The sequence below is a fragment of the Vespa mandarinia genome, chromosome 18, assembly GCF_050613455.1.
Source record: "Vespa mandarinia isolate Hongniang chromosome 18, ASM5061345v1, whole genome shotgun sequence".
NCBI classification, from domain to species: Eukaryota; Metazoa; Arthropoda; class Insecta; order Hymenoptera; family Vespidae; genus Vespa; species Vespa mandarinia.
In genome coordinates, this window is record NC_140827.1 from 3,835,001 (window position 1) to 3,856,663 (window position 21,663).

General features: G+C 28.5%; 3 protein-coding genes across 9 annotated transcripts in view; 2 read left to right on the forward strand and 1 right to left on the reverse strand.

The window, feature by feature from the left end:
• RpL11 (ribosomal protein L11) overlaps positions 1-1,262 on the forward strand; it is a 1,582-nt gene extending 320 nt beyond the window's left edge. The window contains exons 2-5 of the mRNA XM_035874660.2: positions 164-319; positions 418-567; positions 653-800; positions 1,072-1,262. Coding sequence (XP_035730553.2) covers positions 164-319; positions 418-567; positions 653-800; positions 1,072-1,199 — 582 coding nt within the window. The 3' untranslated portion in view covers positions 1,200-1,262. The remainder of the gene's footprint in view (positions 1-163; positions 320-417; positions 568-652; positions 801-1,071) is intronic.
• Positions 1,263-1,599: 337 nt separating this feature from the next.
• On the reverse strand, positions 1,600-13,115 carry qtc (GRIP domain-containing protein quick-to-court). Of its 4 annotated transcripts, XM_085662377.1 has the most exons (10): positions 12,479-13,115; positions 10,457-10,569; positions 9,088-9,697; positions 6,495-6,767; positions 5,845-6,396; positions 5,504-5,740; positions 5,279-5,377; positions 4,622-4,723; positions 3,951-4,028; positions 1,600-3,575 (listed from the first exon to the last, which is right to left on the reverse strand). In XM_085662377.1, the coding sequence occupies exons 3-10, from the start codon at positions 9,661-9,663 to the stop codon at positions 3,366-3,368; spliced, it is 2,127 nt and encodes a 708-aa protein (XP_085518503.1). In that variant the 5' UTR covers positions 9,664-9,697; positions 10,457-10,569; positions 12,479-13,115; the 3' UTR covers positions 1,600-3,365. The 4 variants fall into 4 exon arrangements, with proteins under 4 accessions (XP_085518503.1, XP_085518502.1, XP_035730549.2 ...); XM_035874656.2 differs by lacking the exon at positions 3,951-4,028 and having other exon boundaries at positions 1,602-3,575; positions 12,479-13,114; XM_035874658.2 differs by lacking the exons at positions 3,951-4,028; positions 4,622-4,723 and having other exon boundaries at positions 1,608-3,575; positions 12,479-13,112.
• A 478-nt stretch (positions 13,116-13,593) lies between these two features.
• On the forward strand, positions 13,594-21,297 carry Tnpo-SR (transportin 3). 4 transcript variants are annotated; one of them, XR_014983243.1, is made up of 19 exons: positions 13,594-14,146; positions 14,557-14,760; positions 14,917-15,074; positions 15,177-15,249; positions 15,315-15,452; positions 15,512-15,729; positions 15,802-15,946; positions 16,011-16,157; positions 16,302-16,540; positions 16,640-16,779; positions 16,845-17,036; positions 17,127-17,365; positions 17,457-17,597; positions 17,671-17,882; positions 17,973-18,129; positions 18,246-18,413; positions 18,499-18,611; positions 18,737-18,920; positions 21,165-21,297. XR_014983243.1 is itself a non-coding variant. In XM_085662500.1 (18 exons), the coding sequence occupies exons 1-18, from the start codon at positions 14,030-14,032 to the stop codon at positions 18,795-18,797; spliced, it is 2,862 nt and encodes a 953-aa protein (XP_085518626.1). In that variant the 5' UTR covers positions 13,594-14,029; the 3' UTR covers positions 18,798-19,071. The 4 variants fall into 4 exon arrangements, 1 of the variants encoding a protein (XP_085518626.1); XR_014983241.1 differs by lacking the exon at positions 21,165-21,297 and adding an exon at positions 19,739-20,925; XR_014983242.1 differs by lacking the exon at positions 21,165-21,297 and adding an exon at positions 20,643-20,924.
• The last annotated feature ends 366 nt before the right edge of the window (positions 21,298-21,663 follow it).

Here is a 21,663-nt window from a genome sequence, read left to right on the forward strand (position 1 = left end):
TCTTTCTTTCTTCTTTCGATCTAATCGTTTTTTATAATGTGAAGTTGTTATTACTTTTATAATCGTAATAAAATTTTTATAACCTTCATTCTGCTGCCACTACACGTGTCTATCTGAAGGTGTATTTTTATGAATATTAATCATAATACGTATTTAATTATAGGATGCAAAGAAGGCAACAGAGAAGAAAATAGAAAAAAGGGCGAAAAAAGAACCAAAAGATGCGTCTAAAAATGTAATGCGCGAAGTCAGAATTCGCAAATTATGTTTAAATATTTGCGTTGGTGAGTCGGGTGATAGATTGACAAGAGCCGCAAAGGTATGTTGTTTTAAAAAGTAAAAATAATTTATTAATAATTTGTAAATTAAGTAAAAATAATAATAGGATAACATTGATTATCAATTTGGATGGCATAGGTATTGGAACAGTTAACTGGTCAGCAACCAGTGTTTTCAAAAGCAAGATACACCGTACGTTCCTTTGGTATACGTCGTAATGAAAAGATTGCTGTACACTGTACTGTTCGTGGAGTAAAAGCTGAAGAGATTCTTGAGCGTGGTTTAAAAGTTAGTTTACGTAGTATCTTTTATTATTTTCTTCTTTTCGATTATTTGTATCATTAATAAATATTGTATCATTACATTGTGATAGGTACGTGAATACGAATTGAGAAGAGAAAACTTCTCAGGTACTGGAAATTTTGGATTTGGTATCCAAGAACACATTGATTTAGGTATTAAGTATGATCCTAGCATTGGTATTTATGGTTTGGACTTCTATGTTGTACTTGGACGTCCAGGTTAGTTACCTTTTATTAATTAATAACACACTCATTAAGATTGCACATTATTTGGTATCATAGATATCATGTTTATTCATTGACGATGTCTATTATTGTGAAACATGTGCTAAAATAAATGTTTCATATTTGCAACTCATGCCCACTTCTTATACTGGGTGTGTTACTTAATTGAATCTACATTTTAATATATATCATATATATATATTAAAATTTTCTTTGGTTATACAACAGAAACATTTCAATTTTTTACATATTTATAAATTTGTAGGTTTCAATGTAGCTCACAGACGAAGGAAAACTGGGAAAGTTGGTTTCCCTCATAGGTTAACTAAAGAAGATGCAATGAAATGGTTCCAACAGAAATATGATGGTATCATAATTGCTGGGAAAAAGTAATGTACAAATATTGTATTTTACGATTATTTTATAAAACATATTAAAAAATTCTAACATGTGGGAGATATTTTTTAATTGTCTTTATGACATTCCTTTTTCTTTTTAGATAGTTATTAATGAAAAAGTAGTATGTAGCTAAACATTTATTTAGATTTTATTCATATCTTTATTATAGAATTATTTACATACTCTACATTCATTTCCACATATTCATATCAGAGCTCTGAACAAATATTAATGTATATTAATGATGAGTGAAGAAACTATATATGAATGCAAAGGGAATATTTCTTATATTTTATTTATCTATAGATATGATTACTTTCCTTCTTTTGTAGTAACTATTTTATTTCTATAAAAGATCATTTCAAATTTATAATTGATTACATTAGCTTATATTATGTGCATGTCAAAATGAATCGAATTACATTATATATTAATAATAATTTAATTACTTAATCTTCCATTTAAGGTTATATATAAAAACAGCATTGCTTTGATTAAAATATTTTGTTTGGTTAATTAATTTTCACAGCATTGGCACCATAGGAACATATAATTTTATAAATTGAAAATTTATTTGCAATAGGAAAAAGTTTAAATTTTAATTTAATGCCAATTTTATGTTCAGAGCTCACCTTGGTTATCTTAACAAGATATTTTAATTTAAATAGTTAAATGAAAATATGAAGTTATCAAATTGTGATACAATCAGATAAATAGGCTGCTCTGCTAAATATCTTTGGTTTTCTTTATAAATTATTGCACAATGTGAATGTAATCCCTTTTTATCATTAATGATTATATCCATATCATTCTTTATTAAATTTATTCAGGAATATTCCACCAATTTATATACTTGTAATATTATAAATAATTTAAAAGTAAGTCAGTATATTACAGTGGAATACTGTTACCGATGGAAGTGTTCAGTAATAAAATATTGGCAGTAAAGAATACATTAAAATAAGTTATTGGTGCAAAAAAATCTATCCAGGAAGTACATGTAATATATATATTACTATATTATATATATATATATATATATATATATATATAGGTAATATGCTTATATTTTTTTTCTTAATTTTTATAATATATTTTCTTAATAACACTTTCACTGTGAATTTTTCTATAATACTAGATAATAAACAGATTAAAGGCAAGATCAAGCAGATAAGCAGATAAAAAGGCAATCTTCTCAGTCTCCTTATTACTTCAATGTGTAATGTGCCACCAAATTTAAGTATAACTATAATTTAGATTTTTCTTTGATTTTAATAAGACTTTAAGTTATTTTATTTATCAATCTAATTAATTTCTAACACATTTTAATTCTATACGAATGTAAAACATTCTATACCCCAATAGAAATATTTTGTGGCTTTATAATATATGTAGTTATTTTTATATACTAATATTTGTATGAATATACAATGTGGATATGTATTTCAAATATTAATATGAAAAATAATCTGTCATTCTTTTTTTTTTTTTTTTTCAAACAGTTATATAAATAGGCCTTAGAGTCCAGTATATTATATTAATGATCGTATCGCGATAAATAATAGTTAAATATTAATTAGAAATTTGTATCTAAAAATATAGTCGATGTAGTTTTAATTAGAACATAAGGAAAATTCTATTGAAGTTTCTATATTAATTAATAACTTATGCCATATGTTCTTTATGAAATACATATCCATTGATGGAAATCAATATACATAGAACTCTACCGTATAATATGAAGACTATTAAATTTGTATCATACGCATATACATTTACAATTTCAAAATTTTTCTCACTGCATAACAAAAATTGAAATACATATTATTATTATTAAAAATGTTTAAAATCATTAAAATTGTCTGCTAACCAGCAGCAGTATGATAAAAGTATATGACATACAGTGTTCATTTTATCCATTACAAAAAAAATTATTGAAAATATAAGTACGATCAATATATATACTTTTTCAATGCGAACGTATGTAAATAGAAAATAATGTTTCTTTTTAAACATTGAGAGAAATACATATTTAGTCTTTTTATATCAATGTGTATATAAAATTATAAATATTATATCAAGAAAAGTAATAAATGGAGAACACGTTTCACCGTATGTCTCTAACAATCATATACATCGCTTTTTATAAAGTTGTTTAAGTTATTTTCTAGCAGATCCATAAATCTTATCAATGTTGTGTTTCTCAGCTTCGGTAAAACCCAAGATACTTTCGATAGCATTCAGATGTCCACGATGATTTTCTTTATCAGTCAGGAAGTAATAAAATGCTGATTTTAAAAACTGCAAGGTGATTGCAAGATCCAATTCATCCTTCTTGTATTTTGCCTCCACAATACTCCGATACATTGCCTAATATATATATAAAAAAAAAAAAAAAAAAAAGAAGAAAAAAAAAATAATAAAAATGCTAATATATTTTGTTATTAATATGTTATTCCATTTTATATTTTATGCGTTGTGTGCATATTATCAAACAGTGAATATTTTTCTCTAAAAAATAAAATAACATTTATTATAAATGAATCCAGTAATATCAGGATACATTCTATGAAAATTACCTTTACACATATAGCACATTAATTTTTTTAATTAATTATATTCATATATAATAATAATCTTTTATAATTTTATTATTTCTGGATCCAATATGATGAAATTGCAGGCAAATTCTATACAAATATAAATATTGGAAGCGTGCATTGCTCTAAGCACGTGCAGACTTACATCTATTGAATTATAAGAGGCTGTTTCTTCCAAGTGCACTGTATGGCCCGATCTAAGAGCGATGTATTGTAGTGTAAACTGTGAACCATCTACATTTGTGCTTGACAATCAACATGCAGATTTTAAGAGCAAAGCCATCACATAAAGAAAATGTACTTTAATCTTTTTATACAAAATTGTTCTATATTCCACCATTATTTGATGAAGAAAAAAAAAAAAAAAAAGAAAATTAGAAGTTTGCTTAGATCGTTAATATATAAGAATAAACATGTCTATGATGATAAACAATGTACTATCATCAAGAATCATGCTTTTATTTAAACATATTTACAAATTTAACAAAGCTACATGTATATGCATGAAAGTGCAAATAAATAAAATAACTTTGATAAAATAAGGAACGCACATTCTCTATAGGATTAAAATAATTGTCGGAATTTTTACTGAACGTTTTGGAGATAAAAAAAATTTAACATAATTTTATATATATATATATATATATATGTGTTTTAATAAATGAAATTTTTCAAGCGATGGAAAATTGAACGATCTTGCAAAATAAAATAACAATAGGAAGATCTGTGCACTATATGCGAGCAAATGCAACGCAGTTGCACAACAGAGAAAATGAATGAAGATTCTTCACGTGTCAGTCGAACAAGAATACAGACCTTACGTGTGCCAAGGACCCAGAGAGAAACAGCCTCCTGAGCGCTTAATAAATTTTGGCTACGATCGGCTGAAATGTGAGGTTCAGGCGAGTAGCTTGTATCCTGGAGTGTGAGCGGCGACCAAAAAAAGTGACACATCGTTAGTACAAAAAGATAGTGAATTATGAATAATAAAATACTGTTGGCAGAGAGCGATGCATGCATTCGATCAATGCAGATGTTGATGAACTAATTAACGCAGTGAAATTCAATATGTGAAACAAAAAGCTTCACTATTACGATACTAAATAAGTGAAATGATTTTACTATTCTCCTTGTAAATACATACAGATTTTATTAAATTAACAAGTATGTATTATAAAAAGTTATCAAAATTTTTTTGATAAAGAATATTTCTTTCAATCTTTAAAGAATATAGAAATAAATTTCTTTGACGTATGCATTTCAAAGGAGATTTGAAAAAGTCTACATTACACTTATATATAATTATGATTCAATTCTATTTGCTAAAACATTCTCATTGCTTCCATCATATTATTATTTAAAACCAAAACGAATCATGACTTGTTCTTATTCTGAAACAACTTGAATGTATCAAATAGAGATCAATACATCTACACAATTTTCACAATATAACAGGTATATAATATAGATTACCTTAATTTTTTCTAATTCTGCTTTTGTAACTGTTAATTCTTGTAGTAAATCGGTGGCATTAACTTCCAAAGATGATTTCTGCTGTGCATTTTCAGGTATCTGTAAATTTGATATTTGAAAAAAAAAAATATATATATATATATATATATATATAGAGAGAGAGAGAGAGAGAGAGAGAGAGAGAAATAAAAGTGGGAGAGAACAAAATACATGTCCTATCATCACCTGATCAGTTTTTTCAGTGCGTGCAGCTTCTTGTTCATTCGCATGCACTTTCAGGTACATTTGTTTATCCTTCTCTTCTTGCTCTTTAATTAAAGCTTCCTTCTTATCCAGTTCATTTTTCACAGCCTCCAATTCCTCTTTCAATTCTCCAATACGAGCTTCCGCAGCATCAACGGACGGCCTTACCTCGCAATAGCGAGTATTAATATCAGATAGTTGATTTAACAAGCTCTCTACCTATATCACCAAACAAATAAATAGATGGATGAATGAACGTATCTATGCCAAACAACAAAAAAACGTAAGAGATTTAAAAAAAAAAAAAAAAATTATTCGATTACCTTATCATTGTGCTTCATTTTCAATTCCTGCATTTCATCGATATGTCTTCGGTGCATTTCTTCGATTCTGCTTTCATAATGATTAACCAATCGACGTCTTTCTTCATCTCTTTCAGGACTATTACTATCCACAACAGAGACTGATCTACTATCGTCTTTAGGTTCATCTTGTCTTAGGTTGGATGGAGGATTATTACCAGAAGGTTCGGGTACCGTTTCCGGTAGGCACACAGAATCTTTCGAGTGGACGGAGCCGTCTTCAAAATGTCCTGAATCTGCCAAAGAGGATGGTACATCCGATTGGGCACGTTTATCCGAAGTTTCTGGACTAGCGACCTTCTCGAAACTACCGTCGTCTAAAAGATCTTTGCATGGTGATTCCGGTGAAAAAGGATTGTTTTCACGTACAGTAAGTGCATCGCTACTGTCAGTTCTTTCATCCGGACTATTCAATGATGCTTTATACAATCGCAATTCAACGACCTCTTTAGTTAATCGAATGATCTCTCGATTCTTTTCTTCGATCTCTATTCTTGCTTCTTTCAAAAGGGCCTATAACAAAAATTATTATCATTATAATTTGTCTCATTTTCGTTTCTTTTTTCTCTCTTTTGTTTATTCTTTTCATTTCAAAGTAAACTTGAATTTACCTGAAATTTCCTAATTTGTCTGGCGGCCCTTTGCGTCGGTGTAAGATATTGTTCATTGTCCCCAGTATGATTAGAACAATGGACAACGTACTTTCGTGATCGACCAGACCAAGTAGTACCGTTCAAAGCAAAGGAAGCATGATCGCAGGCACTTGCGGTGCTGCATGCACTTCCGTAACTTCTCACGCTCTCTGCATCACTGTCATCTGCTCCTGGTGTTGTCCCTGAGGCCGCGTGTCCTGTTCGCGGCCTAGCTGGTGTCAGTGAGAGGCTCTGTAATAGTTAACAACAACAACAATAATTGTAATAATGAAAACTTGTCAGATAAATTCATTTATCTCGTTTTCGTAGGTTGCAATTAAACAAAATTTTTCTTTTTTTAACAATCTTTCCATCCATTTCTCTATTTAATCAACATAGTTATAGATCAGAATGAGAAGATACCAACCGATGGACAACTACGAGAATTCCTATAATCCTGTGAATCCATACGTCTCTCTCTCTCTCTCTCTTTCTTTCTATTATATACTATTTTCGGATAAAAGTTTGAAAACTGAATGGATCTTTGAAGAAATTTTAATAATCTTATCCATGGTAAAAAAAATAAAAAGATAATTGAAAAATGAAATTGACATGACGTTAGGCTCCTGAACCCAAAGCTTTTTTAGCACGGTCAACTCTGGATGTTGAATCTGGTCTAGTAGTGCGAGGGAGAAAAACGATCTGCGCAGACGCGTTGGTTGAGAAAGGTCAGGGAGCCTTCTCCGTGGCTTCCTCTATGTGTTTCCCTTACTACTCTCCCACCCTATCTTTCTTTCTTCTTCCTTCCTTCTCCTTTTTCTTCTTCTCCTTTTCTTTCTCCTTTTCCCTCTTTCTTTCCCTCTCTCTCTATCTCTCTCCCCTTCTCTCCTTCTAAGATGATAGATAATTCAGAAAGGTGGAAGATACTACCTGCTAGTGTTTTCTTTTTTTTTCTTTTCTTCCTTTTTACCAACTATTCAACATCGTTCTCTTTTATCATTTCAAATGAACATTATTTTAAGAATAAGAAAAAAGTTTGGAAAAATTTATTCCGACGTTTCTATTACAGATAATTTTACAGCGAGAAATAAAAACAAAAAAAGAAAGACATTTTTTAATATTATAGTGATTATAAAAATGGTCTAAGTGAAGAATCTTCAAAAATTAATTTATTATGTAATTCGTTTAATTAGATCATAGCCATAGAAAATACGCAATAAATTAATTCAGAGATAGATATTAATGGAAGAGAAATAATAATAATAATAGCGATAATAAGCTATCAATTACACATACACGCAGACATACATATACGCTCGACGTCTTTTTACGTATGAAGAATGAAGAAGAAATATAGGAATTTCATGGACAAAGATAACATTGATAAGATCGATAAGTATTGTATACTTATGTCAGATAAATTGGATCTTGCGTTCTTACTTTCTTGATACGATGGTATTAATCTTTTAAGTACACTTATACATACAAGTGTATGCGTCTACATAGTTAAAATTATGTCTGTTATAATACTTGAATTTTTCCATACTAATAATAGCAATAATTATGACCTCTTTAATCGATTTGAAAGATCTTTCTTACGTTTAAAACGTTCATGTCTCTCTTTGGAAGCATACGATCTTTACGTGTGTGTGTAAATATCTACCTGTTGGACGACTAAAAGCAATGGACGACTAAAAAGAAATTCACGTAGTCAAAAAGCAAGTATTACGATACAGAAATGAAGAAGAAGAAAAAAAAAATACTATGAATTCATATTTTTCAATTGTACTCAAAATAATGATATTCGTTTTTATATCGTTTATGAAACACGCAATACACACATATATATATATATATATACACGTACATGTACTTAATAATCTATAATTTAAGATATCAATTAATTTTTCCTGCAGTTTTATGATCACGTGAAAAAAAAAGAAATAATAATAATGATTTATTATTCTTGTTAAAGGAATCAAGAACAACAACGTAATATAAATCTATGGATCAGCTGACATATATCTGTATATGTGTATGTTAAATTTTATAATAGTGCAAGAACGTTTATTTAGCTTTCTTGATCAAAGATAATGATGTTTATAATCAAAATGAATTTTATTATTAATCTTTTGAATTCCAAGTATAATCACCAAGAAAATATTCTAAACTTTTTATGCAAAATATACGAAAAGTATACTAAAAAGACAGTAGGAAGAGGCGTTTAGGCCAATGAGATCTACCGATTCTCTTGATAAGGTTTCCGAATACGTAGTAGGAAGAATTATTGGATCTCGCATTAAGTATTAAAAAAAAAAAAAAAAAAAAAAAAAAAAAAAATAAAACAAATGTATTACAAATTATTATAAAATATGTAAAATGATAATAATGATGAAATATGTTTGCTGTTCATTTGTACGTAGATAAATTTAAAATGCTAAACGAAATATTCGACCACACCAATCAATTGGCCGAAATTTTCGGATAAAATGAAAATAGAAAAAAAAAAACAAAAAATAATATATATACACATACATATATTTATATGTATAAAAATAAGAAAATGACTTACAAGAGATCGTTGTCTTGGCGAGTCGGTTCCATTCTCCGTGATGACCGGAAAAATACGATGATCAGGATATTGCTGCTGCTGCTGCTGCTGCTGCTGTAGCAAAAGATGGTTGTGACGACGGTAGTGGTGTTGGTGATGTTGGCCAAGAAGAGCCGAGGTGGTGGTAGTAGTAGTGGGTCGAGAATGATGTGCTGGAAGCCGTTCACCACGGATGCGCATGCTCGAGGAACGGCGCAGAACGTTATTAGGTGATGGTCTGGGTATACGAGAGTCCAAAGCTAACGGAGAGGAACCAGGAACTATGGTGGTATTACTCGATGAATTCATAGTACTTGATATTGAAACACCATCGATAGAATCATCAACTAAAGCGTCGATTTCTGGACTACTGCAAATAGCTTTGCTTGGACTGACCATATTTCTTGAATGATTCATTGTTGTTGAATCATTGTTGTTGTTATTGTTATTGTTGTTGTTATTATTGTGGATAATCGAAGTACGAACAGGATGCATGGAATGTAAAGTATGAAGGGATCTCTCGCTACCGTGACGCGCCATCCTGTTCGTCCAATTCATTCTTCTGTCAATCGATACTATTGTTGACTGATCGCTAAACAGACAAATATTTTGATAAAATTAGATCCTCTTGGGCTCTTTTAATGATCCTTTAGAAAATAGAAAGTTTTTTCTTTCTATTCTGTACAATCCCGTGATTAGGGCAATCTATGTATATACATGTTTATGTGGGTATAGAGAAAGTCTGAGAGATAGAAATTAATTATGCTTATGTGAATATAGTTCAAGTATTGAAATTCATGAGTTTCTCGTTCCGTATATGTTGGACTATTGAAAAACTTTGTTTCAAATTTATTTATCTCTTCGACTTTTCTTTTTTTTTAAATATTCAAACTAGAAATTTATTTTTTGTTTCCTCAGTTTTCTACAGAATGTTTACTTTGATAGGAAAGCAACGTTGGCAAGATATTGAATTACTCTTTCTAGTTATATATATATATATATATATATATATATATATATATATATATGTGTGTGTACCAATTTAGAACTATATTTATATTTTTCTCTTTTTATTTCAAATAGATAGATAGATAGATAGATAGATATCGGATATGGAAACGTTACACGCATGATCGTTCACCACAAGAGAATTCCCTTTCACCGAATGGGATAATATCCTTGTGGGGAACATGATAAGAGAGATGGATGCAAAAAAAGAAAAGAATAGAGATTAATATACATATAATATATATATATAGACACACACACACACACACACACGTCATTTCATTATGTATAAAGAAAAAAATAGAATTTATATATACTTTAATATATTACAAAGAAATATAACCTTTAACTGCATGTAATTAGAGAATTACAATATACAGGGTATGTCCAAAAGTTCCTAAACAATTATAAAAATCAATTGCTCTTGTATTGTAGTCCAGCTTGTAGTTTTACAATCTGAAAGAAAAAAAGAAAATATAAGAAAAATAATTAAAGTAAATGATTCCTAAAATTACCTTTGCACCCACCCTGTTTAATATAATTGTTACCTATTTAATGTATTTCTTTTTTAACAGGTTGTGTCTCGTTTTTAATGTTGTATTTTCTTTTTCTTTTTGTTTTATATTAGAAAATTGATTATATAACGGTACATAAAATTCTTTTTTTATTATTATTGTTTTTTGTTCGTTCGGTTTTCTTTTTTATTTTTATTCGTTTCGTAACGAAATAGAAATAAAAAAAAAAATAAATAAAGCTATGCTTATCAAAGCGTAACTATGTTAAAGCGGTATCTTGACTTCGGAACACGCTCAGTGACTACGTTAGTTTTATTTAAAACAAAAAAAAAAAAAAAGAAAAAAGAAAAAGAATAGAAAGATATGGAAAAGTGTTTATTAACCGATTAAACATACCTTCAAGAAATTCAAATGGAGGAACGAAAATGGTGAAGAAATCGACGATTTTAACATATTTTTTCCTTATAAATTGCATGATATTATTTGATATACATGTGATATACATGTGTAAGAGCGCGTCTGTTAGGCTTGTTAAACTCGTTGAACGTTAATTAAGTTACAAGGCTGAGACCGCGATGCAGTTATAAAAAAAAAAAAAAAAAAAAAAAAAAAAAAGAAAAAGAAAAAAAAAGAAAAAAAAGAAAAAGAAAGAAAAGAAAAACAATATGAAGAGCGTCCATTTTCTTCCTTCATTTTAACCATTAATTAAATACGTTCACAAGGCTAAATAATTACGTGAGAGATTAGAAAGAACATTTCTAACATAAAGAATAGAATAGAATAGACGATTGTATTCATATGTTTGAAGGTATTATTTCATACAAGATCTCAATTTTTTTTTTTTTTTTTTTTTTTTTTTTTTTTTTCCCCTATCTAAAAAGTAAAAGTATATAAACGTATTAACCTGGTAAGGTAGAAAATTTTACTACTCGAGTCAAAAGTAATAATAATTTAAAAAAATAAGAAATACATTGGAAAAAAAAAAAAAAAAAAGAAAGAAAGAAAGAAAGGAAAAAAAGATCGAGAAACAAAAAATGTGGAACGAGTTGCAGCGAACAATTACGTACGTCACCGATTATAGTATTTTTTTTTTTTTTTTTAAATATGAAAAATTCCAATTTATACGAAGTATTAACATAAAAAGAAAGGGTGGGGGATGCACGTACACAGGCACAGAATTTTATTGCAGACGGGAAGAGAGGTTGAAACGAGAAAGCGAGTAGTAGCTATCGGTAGAAAGAAATCGATCACACTCCGTTCTATTTCGAGACTTTTGCTGCAGTATTATGGAGAGTATTCGTATTTCCTTAGAAAAAAAAAAAAAAAAAAGAAAAAGAAAGAAAAAAAAAAGAATTGCACAGACACACACGTATATACACGTCGTTTGTTTTACACAACAATCTCTATCATTATAGATATTTTCGTGTAATGCATTTATTTAAACATAAATACGTATATGCAACATTTTTTTGACTTTTGAACGATACGTGTCCCTCCTACGTGAACGAACGATTATGATTGGTCGAACGATTTAGGCGGTGGTCTCGTTAAACCATATTGTTGGCAAAGTGCCCGTACCTAATTACACGCAATAAAGAAAATTATTGTCCTAAAAAAAAATAATTCTAATTCTCTTTTCTTTTTTTTTTCTTTTTTTTTTTTTTTTTTTTACCTTTGATATAAAATTTTCTTACATCAAAGTTTTACTTCTATCAATATTATATATATATATATTATATATATATATATATATATATAAATTGTTCACATGTGTATAGTACGCATACACTTAGATATCATTTAATCTTATCTATTTATTTACAAGGTAAGAAAGCTTAATTTTTACTTACAAACATCGATAAAGTCCAATGTTCTTTTTCTTTGATTTAGACACACACACATATACACACACAGAGAAACACTTAAAAGTTTGACAATCGTTTCGTAGCAACAAAAGTTTCGTATTTTATATAGTTTTATTCGGGAGAAATCAGTTATACAAAATGTTTTAGAAAATTCACTTGGATATGAGAAGAAAACGTTTCACTTTCTAAACACTTGTATATCTTTTTTTTCCTTTTTTGCCGCGCATTGAAACTTCCTACGATGCTGAGTTTGACGATATTCTTGAAAATATCTATGCATTTGCGTTAGCTTACACTAGTCATCGTGAAAAGATTTCTCAGTCCCTTTTTCACGAAGGATGCGATCGATCCACCTTTTGGTGTGTCTATCACATCTCTAATATTAAATATTTCAATAATTGTTCAAACGACTTTTTCCAATAAAACACTTTTCTTATTAAGAATAACGATTATTTTTTCTATGACGACGTATGCATGCATATACATATGTATATATGCATGCACATATATATATATATCACGATTTATTGAAGCTAAATATATAAGAAACAGATTGTTAAGAAATAGTAGGGACGTTGTAGGACGTCACGAGACAACGACAACGATGACAACGAGGAACTCTATAAGCCTCATGGAAACGCGTCGGCTGCAGTCAGCGTTGTTACGTTAGCGACGGAAAATTATGAAACGTCCGTATCACGTGACCTCCTCAGTTTCCCACTGACCACTAGTGACATCTTAGCGATAAAAAGTTTAAGCATCAAGCTACATGGTTATTTTTAACGAGTGGGGCCCTTCCTATTGCAATTTATTCAAAAGGATAAATTTTATGATTCAATTTTTCAATTGATTTGCGTCTAATATCTTTTCTTTTTTTTTCCTCCCCCCTTTTTTCAGATAAAGAAGAAATCCTAAATGATCATTTTATATTGTTTATTATTTATTATTTATTTTATATGAATATTTGTATATAGGAATGGAATTTGTTAAAGAGAAAAAAGAAATGAGTGAGAGAGAGAGAGAGAGAGAGAGAAAATTTTGGAAGACGATCGAGATGGCGTTGATACAAAGGTTGGCAACTATGATTTCGATACTGTGATATTGTCGATATTTCGAAAAAAAGATTGAACGTGTAGTGTTACTTGAAGATTTATCGTGCGACTTCAAATTTTTTGTCTACAATATTTGTGACTATGGAGATTCAGGATATTTAATAATAATAATAATAATTTGTATGAAGAAAGAAAATTGTTTGTAACAAAAAAATAATGTGGTAAAATTATGGACGACCGGTTACATCCCCTCATTCGTTTTCAGTTCGCTTAATCTCCTCAATCTCCTTTAGTTAGTCGATAAAACAGAAAATGTTAGGAAAAATTACGTTTTCGTAATGTACATACCGACAATGCGAACGTAGATTTTCGCGGCTTGTACAGGTTGGAAGATCATCATCCAGAAACGCGAGTAGTAGATCTGTTGTTAGTAGGAATTATCAACTGTATGGAGATTTATCGGAGAAAAATTATTATTTGAACTATGGATTCTCCACCTGCTTTGGAAACTGTCTATCAAGCTGTATATTCTTTATACAATAATTCTAATCCATCCGATTCTGGGAAAGCATCATTATGGCTTGGAGAATTGCAAAAATCAGTAAGTTATTAATTCAACCTAAAGTCTATATTGTACTACCAATAATATTATTGATATCTTTATTAATTTAATATTCTTATTTATTATATTAGATATCTGTGTGGTACATATTAATGCTCAATTGCAACTAATAGAAAACATGTTGTTAATAACACTTTTTAACCTCTAACTTTTGTGAAATCTTTTTTACTTTAATATAATAAAACTCTTGTATTTATAATAAATTTGGCATGTGCAGATTGTTATAGTATCTGATACTGATCATTACATGTGTTAATTCTATCTATATGTATAATAGTTCTAATATATATCTGCATATATATATATATATTATCTATATATATATATATATATGTATATGTATCTATTAGGCACATCAAACAAGCATCTTATTATTTTATTATTTTTAGGTATTTGCATGGAAAATATCTGACGAAATGTTGCAGCAAAAGAGAGACATAGAGTCTTGTTATTTTGCTGCACAAACTATGCGTACAAAAATACAATTATCCTTTCATGAGTTACCCCTAGAAGCTCATACTTCTTTGCGCGATTCTTTGATGGAACATATATCACAAATTAATGAACACACCAATTCTGCCATTGTTACACAGGTTTATATATGTATATGTATATATATATATATACATAAGTTATATATGTATATATATAAGTTAAATATTTTTTTCTTAAATTAAAACTATTATAAATTTTTTCTCTTATATATCCTAAGGAGAGAGGATGTATATAATATTTCTTATTGTTTACAGTTATGCTTAGCATTGGCTGCTCTTGCGTTACAAATGTCATCCTGGCAGAAACCTGTTATAGATTTAATTAACAGGTTCGGAGGAACAAGCAGCAGTCTTTGGCCATTACTAGAGATTATGACTGTACTTCCAGAAGAAGTAAAGTCAAAATCTCTTAGGTATAAAAAACATTATAAAGTATAAAATATCCTCCTTAATTGTATATTAGTAATATCTTATTTTTTTTTTGTTCTTATTAATATGATTTATATGTGATTTAGATTAGGAGCCAACAGAAGACAACACGTATTGGTAGAACTTATTGCAACAGCTGATACAGTTACAGAATTCTTGGTATGTAATTTAATAAAGTTATAGATTGATAAATGAAAAATAAATATTGTATTATATTATTTCAGAAAATGTGTTTAAAAGATGGGGGTGATAATGTACAAATACGGGTTACTATTCTTCGATGTTTTACTAGTTGGATTACTGTTCGTGCTATACCTCTTCAGACTATACCAACGAGCGAAGTTGTGACATACGTGTTTCAAGTAAGTATTTATAATATTTAATGATTTATATTGAATTATTGATATATAAATTATTGTAGGTATTGGGTAATCATATGGCTGGTTCTCAATTACATGAAGCTGCTGCTGATTGTATGTGTGTTATCCTACAAGCATTAGAAGAAGATAGTAATAATAGTCGAGATAATAATAGCGAACCAAGTGCTCAATTTCAACAATTACAAATGTGTCTTTTTAGTAATGTAATGGATTTAGAACAACCATATCATTTATCTGTCGTTCACGAAGATATGGAAAAGTAAATTAAAAATTATTAAGATATTTTATCATTATTACAGCAATTAATATATTAAATCTTTTTATTACACAGATCTATTAATTATTGTCGCGTTTTTACGGAATTGGCCGAAACATTTATCGATACTATTATAGAAGGTAGCGTGGATAGAAAAAGTCATTATGCTATCAAGATTCTTGATCTTGTTCTCATATGTCTTGGGCATCACGATTATGAAGTTAGTAATTCGTATATATTAGATGATAAATATTCGTATTAATTATTTTTACCATGCTTTTTAGGTCGCACAAATAACTTTCCATCTTTGGTATCGATTATCGGAAGTTCTTTATCAAAAAAATGATGATGAGCTCAATCTCGTATTTCGACCGCACATTGAACGATTAATCGGTGCTCTTTGTAGGCATTGTCAAATGGAACCAGATCACGTGAGTGTGTCCTTTTATCTATGTATATCTTTTATAATTTAAAACTAATATATACATATATATGTATATATATATATATATATATATATATATATGTGTGTGTGTGTATATAAACATACTAATATATTAATTAATTTATTATAGCTTGGTTTAGTAGAAGAAGGTGGAGGAGGAGAAGAGTTTGCAGAATTTAGAAATCGCGTATCAGAACTCATAAAAGACGTAATATTTGTAGTTGGCAGCAGTCATTGTTTCAGACAAATGTTTTCTTCATTAACAGGTGGTCCTGGTCCACAAGGACTACCACCCGTTCAAACTCCTACATGGGATTCTATAGAGGCTGCCCTTTTTGTAATGCAAGCAGTTGCTAAAAATATTCTACCGTGAGTTATACTGATATATATATATATATACACACACACAACAATAATTAATGAATTATTAAAAAGTATTTTTAATAATCATTACATTTGATCGTACAGAGAGGAAAATGACGTTGTTCCAAAAGTAGTTGAAGCAATCCTTAATTTACCAGAAAACACTCATATTGCTGTACGACATACAAGTATTCTTTTGTTAGGAGAGTTATGCGAATGGATAGACAGTCATCCACAAACGTTAGGTAAATATAATGTGTTTACATTAATATTAATATCTTATATATTGTCATTTAAATGATTATTACAGAACCAATACTAAATACTTTATTGGCCTGTCTAAGTCAGAAAGGATTAGGAACTGCAGCATCCGGTGCACTTTTAAGCATTTGCACTGCATGTGCAATACGTATGGGACCACATTTCCCTGGATTGTTGCAAATTGCACGCTCTCTTGACAGTTTTGGCATAAGTAACGATTCTGCTATTGGACTGCTAAAAGGTAATTCTATATTTATTATATATTAATTTTTTAAACTTTGAATATAATGATCAAGATAATTCATATAATAATATATAATGATTTATATAGGTACGGCATTAGTTCTGGCAAGATTACCAAGAGCAGAAATTACCCCAGCAATGAAAGAATTATGTTGGTTTCAAGCTATACCACTTTGTGAAATTCTACAAAATAAAGTATCAATAGAAAAGGGAACAAAGACTGATCCTGTGATATGGTTAGATAGATTAGCAGTAATATTTAGGTACACTAATCCTCTAATCCGGGATACAAACGAACCACATCCTTGTCAGAATGTTGTTACTGAAGTAAGTCATGAATAGAATATATTTCTATTATAAGAGAGAGAGGAGGGGGGGGAGAGTTAACTCGTGTCATATAATTAATATTTATTGACAGATGTGGCCAGTATTGTCAAATGTATGTACAGAATATCAACACGATGCAAGACTTATGGAAAGATGTTGTCGTTGCTTAAGGTTCGCTGTTAGATGTGTAGGCAAATATTCTGCACATCTTCTTGAGCCACTTGTAAAACAGGTACATAATAATATTATTAAAATACATGATACTTCATATACCTATTGTAATTATTTTTATAATATACTTACAGATTGTACAATTATATTCCGCTCATCAGCATAGTTGTTTCTTATATCTTGGTTCCATATTAGTTGACGAATATGCTTCTGAAACGGATTGTTTGCCAGGATTATTAAGTATGTTGGAAGCTTTTATTGGACCTACTTTTACAATTCTTCAACAAGATGACGGTTTGAAAGATCACCCTGATACTATAGATGATCTCTTCAGATTATGTGCTAGGTATATAAAATTTCGACGATACTATATAATGTATTAATTTTTAAATGTAACACAATTTTATTTATTTATTTATTTTTTTTTTTTCAATAGGTTTCTACAAAGAGTACCTATTCCTTTTCTACATTCATCAATAATCGGCAGTGTAATTGACTGTGCTTTGATGGCGTGTAGTTTAGATCATAGGGATGCTAATGCCTCAGTAATGAAATTCTTTTATGATCTTTTATATAGTGGTAGAATGCTTCAGGTATTTATATACACGATATTTACAATCTCTATTTAGAATATTCTTATTATTTAAATTATATATACATATATATATATTTTTTTTTTTTGTTTCTTTTTTATAATTAATATTTATAGTCACATCCTGATTATTCGATACGACGACAATTAGTGAGAGGAATAATATTAGAAAAAGGTCAAACATTAGTTATGAGACTTCTTCATGCTTCTGTATTCTCTTTATCTTCGTACATGTTATCCGATGTTGCAGACGTTATGGTTGAACTTAATTTAGCCGATAGGCAGGTACGTTATCGTATAATAAAAATTGTGCATTTAAAATTATTTAATTAAAATCTTAAATTATTTAAAATAAATTTTATTTTTCTAGCTTTCGTCAAAATGGTTAGAAGAAGCTATAAAATCAATGCCAACTCAAAATGCGGATGGATCTCCTACGGCGACGAACGAACAACTTGTTGAATTCCATAATACTGTTACAAGGTATAATAAAGTTACTTTTTTAATATCAAATTAATGAAAACAACCAAATTTTACACGTATATCTGTATATATGTAATATATGTATATATATGTAATCTTCATTATTATTATTATTATTATTTTAGAGCTGATACAGCTAAACCTGTGACAGTTGCCCTAAGATACTTCGCGCGTTTATATCGTTGATGCAACTTGATTTTTTATCAATGATTAACAAGAACTAATAACTAGTAAAGTTCTTCCAAAATGCAATACCCCTATGCAATTACAATTGAAAGTGATGAGAACTTACAAGGGTGTTGTTAATTGGTAAGTTAACTTTATATAACTGTTACGAAAAAAAAAGCAGTTTCGCGGAAATCTATATAATAGACGTACATACATGCAGCATACATACATACATACATACATACATACATACATACATTTGTGGTCTGTGTGTGCGTGTGTATATATATGTGTATGTATGTATATATATATATATATATATATATATATATGTTTATTCTATCTAAATAATCATTTGCAAAGTATGTAAACAAATTTTATTTCTATAATAAACTAACATTTAACATTTGAATTTATTTATTTTATTTTTCTTTTTTTTTCTTTGTTTTTTTTTTTTTCAAGCATTATGTCGTTTTAAAAAAGAATTTTTTAAGATACAATTTATTCTTTTAGTTTTTATGTGTATATAATCGCACAAATATACGTATACAAAAATTGAAAAAGAATAAATGATAAAATATAATTTTTGATAGAACCACCAAATAGGTGAATTATTTTTTTGCATAAAAACTTTTTTAACCATTTAACTATTTCAGAATTATATTTCTCTTTTTTTTTATATTGCCTATTATGTAATAGATAAATATCTAGTCATCTCTTACGGATTTTTTTTTTCTTTTTGGTTAATAAATCAGATCAATATAGCTATTAGTAGTGAAAAAATATAAATACATACTTTGTAAAATGATATGGAATTAGTAGAATACTTCGGACGTTTAATGACAAATTTTTGTATTTTCTTTCAATCTTATTAATATTATGAAACACATAATTACATTTTATTAATTTGATTGTAATAAACATACATAAACATATATTTTCTTATAAAAATATTTTAGAGAAAGAGGGATGGAAAGTAAGAAATTTATGTATACATGCGTCTAACTTGTCTCAACTATAAGGGAAAAGAGAAAAAAAGAAAAAAGAAAGAAACATTTTAAATCAAATTGTAATACGCAATATCTCTTTTTATTTTCCATCTAATTCGAAAAAGTCATAGCCGTATTTAATTTTTTACACTTTGGAGACAAAGATTTTATAATTATAATATAACGATTAACATGATACATAAATTGCAGAGTATCTCAGTTATGAATTTATTAACTCTCTATATCATTATTATATTTATGAAAAACTATGGATTGAAAATGTACAAGCGTATGATATTGAAATCAATTTATATAAAATTTTCTTTGAAGAATATACTCGAGTGAAAATTCTTTCATTGAAAATTTATGTAAGATTGTATTGAAAAAAAAAATTTTTTGACGTTTCATATAAACATATTGAACTTCTTAAGAAAAAAAGAAAAGAAAAAAAACTGCTTATTCTTTCTATATGACTACAACAACTATTTCATAAAAATTTCAAAGCGATGCGGTAGAGAGAATCTTTTAGAAAAAATTCTTCCGTACTGTTTCTTTACAATTATGGGGTATAATGATAAAAATCTACACAGAAAAGTTTTAATTTAATGGTGTATAAAAATGTTATTATACTAATATAACAACTTCGTATTCTAGTTCCAAACTATTACTATTACTATTACTATACAGAAATAAAATCTGTATGTGTAACGACTGCTTTTCTGTGTAATAAAAATCATATTTATATAAGGATAACGCAATTATAAATATAATACACATTTATATAATAGATATATAAAAATAAGTCTAGAAGCTTACATTCTTGATATATTTAATTTAACAAGCTATAAGAGCACACTATTCTTAAATTGTACAGATTGGTTACGAAAGCAAAGATAAAGTTCAAGTTTGTCATGGAATGTTATTGTGTACATATAGCATACTTTATAGTATGGAACTTAAGATACTATGCAGGACTATCTTTAACATACTATCATTGATGTTTAAACTGAAATTCAATTGTGATGTACATCGATATATATATAAATACCGATTTAGCATTTATCAATGACAGTTTAAACGCTGCTTCATTTTGTAATAACAGATAATGAAGATAATTGAAATAAAGCGATATTTTTTACCTAAATAAATAAATAAATCAATAAAAAATAAATAAATCAAACAATCAATCAATCAATCAATCAATCAATCAATCAATCAATCAATCAATCAATCAGTGAGTCAATCAGTAAAATAACTTTTACTCGATTCACAACGAATGTAATTATTAATCTGATTAATTTAATTAGAAAATAGAATATAATGAAACGAATTTAAGGACATTATGCCAACGTGTACACTTCTCTCATACGATACAACAGCACACGGTTTCTTGCAGACAACACGCGAAGAATGCAGAGTGGCACGATGCACGGCTCCGACATTCCAAGCTCAGGAGGTGATTCACGATCATTTCATCTATCTATGGAACGACTGGCTCGTAGACTTAAAACGTTTCATTCTAAACGTGCCATGCAAATGTAGTTATGCTCATTAAAAAAGTTATCAGAAAATTTTATATACTATGTATATATATATATACATATATATATTCTATTTAAAAAACAAGAAAAGAGTATTTTCTTTTATATATATATATATATATATAGTTTTCATATATACGTGTGTGCGTGCATCTATACATATATATATATACATATACATATATATATATAACACACACACACATGAACTATATTATTTATAGGATTTTATTAGTTCTTTTTTTTTGCTCTACGAGTCTGAACTAAGTCGATTTATTTTTGGATACGTTTCTCTTTCTTTTTTTTTTTCTTTCTTTTTTACTTTTTGTAGGACTGAGGGGGAGGATAAAAATT

Bases quoted from the DNA above. Each gene is read 5' to 3' on its own strand.
- Tnpo-SR (XM_085662500.1), top strand. From the start codon at position 14,030: ATGGATTCTCCACCTGCTTTGGAAACTGTCTATCAAGCTGTATATTCT. The intron at 15,730-15,801 runs GTAAATTAAAAA...TTTATTACACAG, and splicing joins GTTCACGAAGATATGGAAAA to ATCTATTAATTATTGTCGCG. The intron at 18,130-18,245 runs GTATTTATATAC...TAATATTTATAG, and splicing joins ATAGTGGTAGAATGCTTCAG to TCACATCCTGATTATTCGAT.
- qtc (XM_085662377.1), bottom strand. From the start codon at position 9,663: ATGAATTGGACGAACAGGATGGCGCGTCACGGTAGCGAGAGATCCCTT. The intron at 6,397-6,494 runs GTAAATTCAAGT...TTTTTGTTATAG, and splicing joins GACAAATTAGGAAATTTCAG to GCCCTTTTGAAAGAAGCAAG. The intron at 3,576-3,950 runs GTAAGTCTGCAC...TATATATATTAG, and splicing joins CCTCTTATAATTCAATAGAT to GCAATGTATCGGAGTATTGT.